The sequence below is a fragment of the Cololabis saira genome, chromosome 4, assembly GCF_033807715.1.
Source record: "Cololabis saira isolate AMF1-May2022 chromosome 4, fColSai1.1, whole genome shotgun sequence".
In the NCBI taxonomy this organism is placed as follows: domain Eukaryota; kingdom Metazoa; phylum Chordata; class Actinopteri; order Beloniformes; family Belonidae; genus Cololabis; species Cololabis saira.
The window spans coordinates 51,540,483-51,545,269 of NC_084590.1; the positions used below are offsets into that span (position 1 = coordinate 51,540,483).

A 4,787-nucleotide genomic window follows, 5' to 3' on the forward strand; every position below is an offset into this window, starting at 1 on the left:
CGCCTCGGAGCCTCTTCAGCATAATATAGCAGTCAAAAAAAAAGAAAAGAGAAATAAGAGTAATACAAAACATGTACTGTATGTTGTACTATTATACAAATTTATTGAAACACGTGGCGAGTCAAACATTTACCAAAGCAGCTGCCAAACGCTCCTTAACAAGGTAGCCGAAGACGACGGTTGTGCAGAACTGCAGCAGTAAATCCTCATCGGAGCTCCACTCTTTGATAGGGATTTCATATGAACCCAAACCGTTAATAATCATTATTTTCTCCATATAGGGGAGAGCAGAGTGAATTGAGGCAGTTTTTACTTAAGGCATCTTTAAAGTGAGGGCATGACAGTAATGTCTCCAACTAAAATATGTACATATATTTCAGGATGTGGTGCATCCATGGGAATAATCACCTTTGATCTAAAATTAACTGTTGTCAAAATATGACTTTTCAAAAAAAAGTGGTCTCCTGGCTCAACTTGCCCCCAGTGAGGGGTAAGTTGAGCCACAGGGCGGTAAATTGTGCCACTGATTATTATGTATATTATTATGTACTGTACCTGAAATAACATTCAAAATTAGTGCTGTTAATCAAAGAAGCTTAAAGCAGTTTGAGGTTGCAGATTTAGTCCGTTTATGTTGTAGGCCTTGTCTATCAATCATAATGTTACCTGTCCATCACTGAAGTGAGGTTATCGAAGAACTCCCCCACATTGTGCCTATTAAAGGCAGTGGCTCTTCCGAGAGAGGTTGCTTCAGGAGTACGGCATGACAGATGGTGGTGCATCCTAAAACTCATGAACCAATCACGTCCTATAAAAGGTTAAAAGTTTATATATATCAGGGGTGCCGAATCCTGGTCCTTGAGAGCCCCTATCCAGCATGTTTTAGATGTTAATCAGACAAGCTAATGAGTTTGTAGTAGTTTAACTAGAATCAGGTGTGTTGAATTGACCAGGACTGATAAGAGGGGGAGCCGAGGAAGGCGTTGACTTTGGAGGGAGGTGTGGTTATCATCAAGTGTGTGTGAGCGGTAAGTCTGTGAAACTTCGCCCCAGAGCTGCTCTCAGCCAATGTCCTTGATGTTATCAGACGGCCCGGTACAGTTCTGATCCAGGTCCACAGACCCGGTACAGTTCTGATCCAGGTCCACAGACCCGGTACAGTTCTGATCCAGGTCCACAGACCCGGTACAGTTCTGATCCAGGTCCACAGACCCGTACAGTTCTGAAACAGGTCCACAGACCCGGTACAGTTCTGATCCAGGTCCACAGACCCGGTACAGTTCTGATCCAGGTCCACAGACCCGGTACAGTTCTGATCCAGGTCCACAGACCCGGTACAGTTCTGAAACAGGTCCACAGACCTGGTACCGTTCTGAAACAGGTCCACAGATGTTCCTGGGAGAGGGGAGCGCTAGTGGGGGCAGAGTCCCTTGTTTTCATTCCACCAGGGAGATTGTGACTGGAGCAGCGGGCCAAGCTGCCCTGTCAAGGTCAGATTATAGAATCAACAATTATATTGAAAAGAAACAGGCAGACTCCAGTAAATAAATTTGCCTTGCCTTTTCCGTCTGCCTTAAGTCTCTGGTTCCTCAATGGCGACTCCAAACAGACGAATTGTGATCAATTCCCGCCAAGCCGAGCTTCCAACTTCTCCAAGATCCATCTTGCCAAAGAGCTCAAAGACCGCCGCTAGCCTGCGATTCTGTTCAAGAATTGCATCCAGCTTGCGGTCTTACTGCTTCCCCCTTCTGAGGCGCCGAACGGTCCTCCAGAATTTCCTCGAGGCCGACCGAAAGTCTTCCTCCATGCTCTCACCGAACTCCTCCCAGACCCGGGTTTTTGCCTCCAGGACCGCCCAAACTTGGTGCACTCGGACTCCATGTCCCCCGCCTCCCCCGGGATCTGAGAGAAGCTCGATGAATCCAGAATGTATGACATTTTTAGGGCCCGAGCACTTACAGTGCGAAGGCCCTATTCTATCTGTAGGAATATTTTCTTTCTTTACTCTTTTTTCCCAAATGAGAATTGATAAGGGAATTGATAAAAACCGAATCGTTAAGCAGAATGAAAAATGGTTGGAAGATCTTATCAATACCCTTCCCTATTAATGAACTATTTTGATGGTTTTCGTGTTAGTAGCTTTAACCATTTACACTTTTGATTTGACGTACTGAGATGTTTCATCTGAAGGTTTCTGGCTGTCAATAACAGCACTGAGACAGACAGCACTTTATAGAAACTGAAAAAATTTTGTGAGTCGGCCAACAAGATGATTTAATTCTTCTTCTCTGTCCTTACAGAAACATAAAGGCAAAGAGAGACCCACAAGTTATCGTTGTGATCACTGCAAGAAAGTCCTCACCACTTCATCAGGTCTGAGAAAACATAAGATGATTCACACTGGAGATAAACCGTTCACTTGTGATCAGTGTGGAGCAGCTTTTACCCAAAAAAGTCATCTAAGGACTCACCAACGTATTCACACTGGAGAAAAACCGTTCAGATGTGATCAGTGTGGAGCAGCTTTTACCACATCAAGTCAGCTAAGGACTCACCAACGTGTTCACACGGGAGAAAAACCATTTAGGTGTGATCAGTGTGGAGCAGCTTTTACCCAACAAGGTCATCTAAGGACTCACCAACGTATTCACACTGGAGATAAACCGTTTAGGTGTGATCAGTGTGGAGCAGCTTTTACTGAGTCAGGAAAGCTAAAGATTCACCAGCGTACTCACACTGGAGAAAAACCATTTAGGTGTGATCAGTGTGGAGCAGCTTTTACCGCATCAGGTGGTCTAAAGATTCACCAACGTATTCACACTGGAGATAAACCGTTCAGATGTGATCAGTGTGGAGCAGCTTTTACCACATCAAGTTATCTAATGATTCACCAACGTATTCACACTGGAGATAAACCGTTTAGGTGTGATCAGTGTGGAGCAGCTTTTACCACATCAAGTGATCTAAGGACTCACCAACGTATTCACACTGGAGATAAACCATTCACTTGTGATCAGTGTGGAGCAGCTTTTACCCAACGAGGTAGTCTAAGGACTCACCAACGTATTCACACTGGAGATAAACCGTTCAGATGTGAACAGTGTGAGGCAGCTTTTACCACATCAAGGGATCTAAGGACTCACCAACGTATTCACACTGGAGATAAACCGTTTAGGTGTGATCAGTGTGGAGCAGCTTTTACCACATCAAGTCATCTAAAGAGACACCAACGTGTTCACACTGGAGAAAAACCGTTCAGATGTGAACAGTGTGGAGCAGCTTTTACTGAGTCAGGAAAGCTAAAGAGACACCAACGTATTCACACTGGAGATAAACCGTTCAGATGTGACCAGTGTGAGGCAGCTTTTACCAGATCAAGTCAGCTAAAGAAGCACCAACGTACTCACACGAGTGATAAACTCTAAAGATTTGATCAGTATGAAGTGTGGAATTGCAAAAAACACCTCTGCACAGCAAAAAAAAAAAAGCAAAATAATCAAACAACATCATACCGAAACTTGAAAAACTATCATATGATGCCCCCTGGACACCTCCTGGGAAGGTGTTCCTGGCATGTCCCACCAGGAGAAGAGCCAGGACACACCGGAGGGAATGTCTTTTGGCTGACCTGGGAACGTCTCTGGATCCCTCCAGAAGAGCTGGAGGAAATGTGTGGGGTGAGGGAAGTCTGGACCAGGGTTTCCGTTGTCCGGTAATTGCCGGACTTTGTCCGGTAAAATATGCCGAAGTCCGGTATTTTATAATCTCTCCGGTCAAAATGTCCGGTGAAAATACTCACTGGGGCTGCGGGACTCCGCGGGAGTACCGCGCAGGGACACGCCGAGCCCCGGTGCCGGGAGGAAGCGGAGCTGCGGCGCAGACATCCACGTGTGCGTTGATTTATGGTTCCGCGTCGCACCGACGCAGTGCCTACGGCGTAGGGTTCGCGGCGACGCGCAACCTACGCCAAACCCTACGGCGTAGGCTCTGCGTTGGTGTGACGCAGAACCATAATTCCGGCTTAAAAGTAAACATGCGCCCAAGTACCCGTGCATGACAGGCAGACACACACGGGAAGAAGAGACAATTTCTTTAATTTTTATTTTTTTTAAAAACGCAATTGTTATATACTTGTTGGTAGTCCAACTTTCCTTATTTTAATCAGAACACTTTCTTTTTTCCTCTTCGGCGTGGAGTAGTGGGCTTGGAGCGGCAGCCACCGGTTAGTTATTTAGATCCGAGGCTTTGCGTAGATGGTGGCTTCCGCAACTTTCAGGCGCTTTTTCTGCGCAAGCAAGCTTTATAGATGAGGCCCCAGGACTGTTACCGCAGGACCGCGCAGTAGTACTCGGTGCCGGGAGCCTGGAGGAAGCAGAGCTGCGGCGCAGACATCCACGTGTGCGTTGATTTATGGTTCCGCGTCGCACCGACGCAGAGCTTCTGCAATATTTATTTATTTTTTGAAGTTACGCTCGCGAGTCAATTGACGGGACTTATTTTATTTTAAAAACCCTGTTTTTCAATAAAAATACTATTAAATGACTTGCATTGATATCGTACTACTGCATATGATTTATTTTTAACCTCAATAAATTCATATAGCCTATGTGACCGGAATTTCAAACATTTGTCCGGTAAATTGAAACCCTGCCGGTCACATTGTCCGGTGCCAATTTTTTCTAGCGGAAACCCTGGTCTGGACATCTCTGCTCAGACTGCTGCCCCCGCTAACAAGTCACACATCAAGTGGATGAAGATGGATGGATGGACAAAATCCATATATCTGC

The 4,787-nt window shown here is 45.7% G+C and overlaps 1 protein-coding gene across 1 annotated transcript; it reads left to right on the forward strand.

Moving 5' to 3' along the window:
• The first annotated feature begins 2,175 nt into the window (after window positions 1–2,175).
• Window positions 2,176–3,429, forward strand: LOC133442605 (zinc finger protein 665-like). The gene is made up of 2 exons (XM_061720612.1): window positions 2,176–2,190; window positions 2,301–3,429. Exons 1-2 carry the CDS (start codon window positions 2,176–2,178, stop codon window positions 3,423–3,425), a joined length of 1,140 nt encoding a protein of 379 aa, XP_061576596.1. The 3' UTR covers window positions 3,426–3,429.
• The last annotated feature ends 1,358 nt before the right edge of the window (window positions 3,430–4,787 follow it).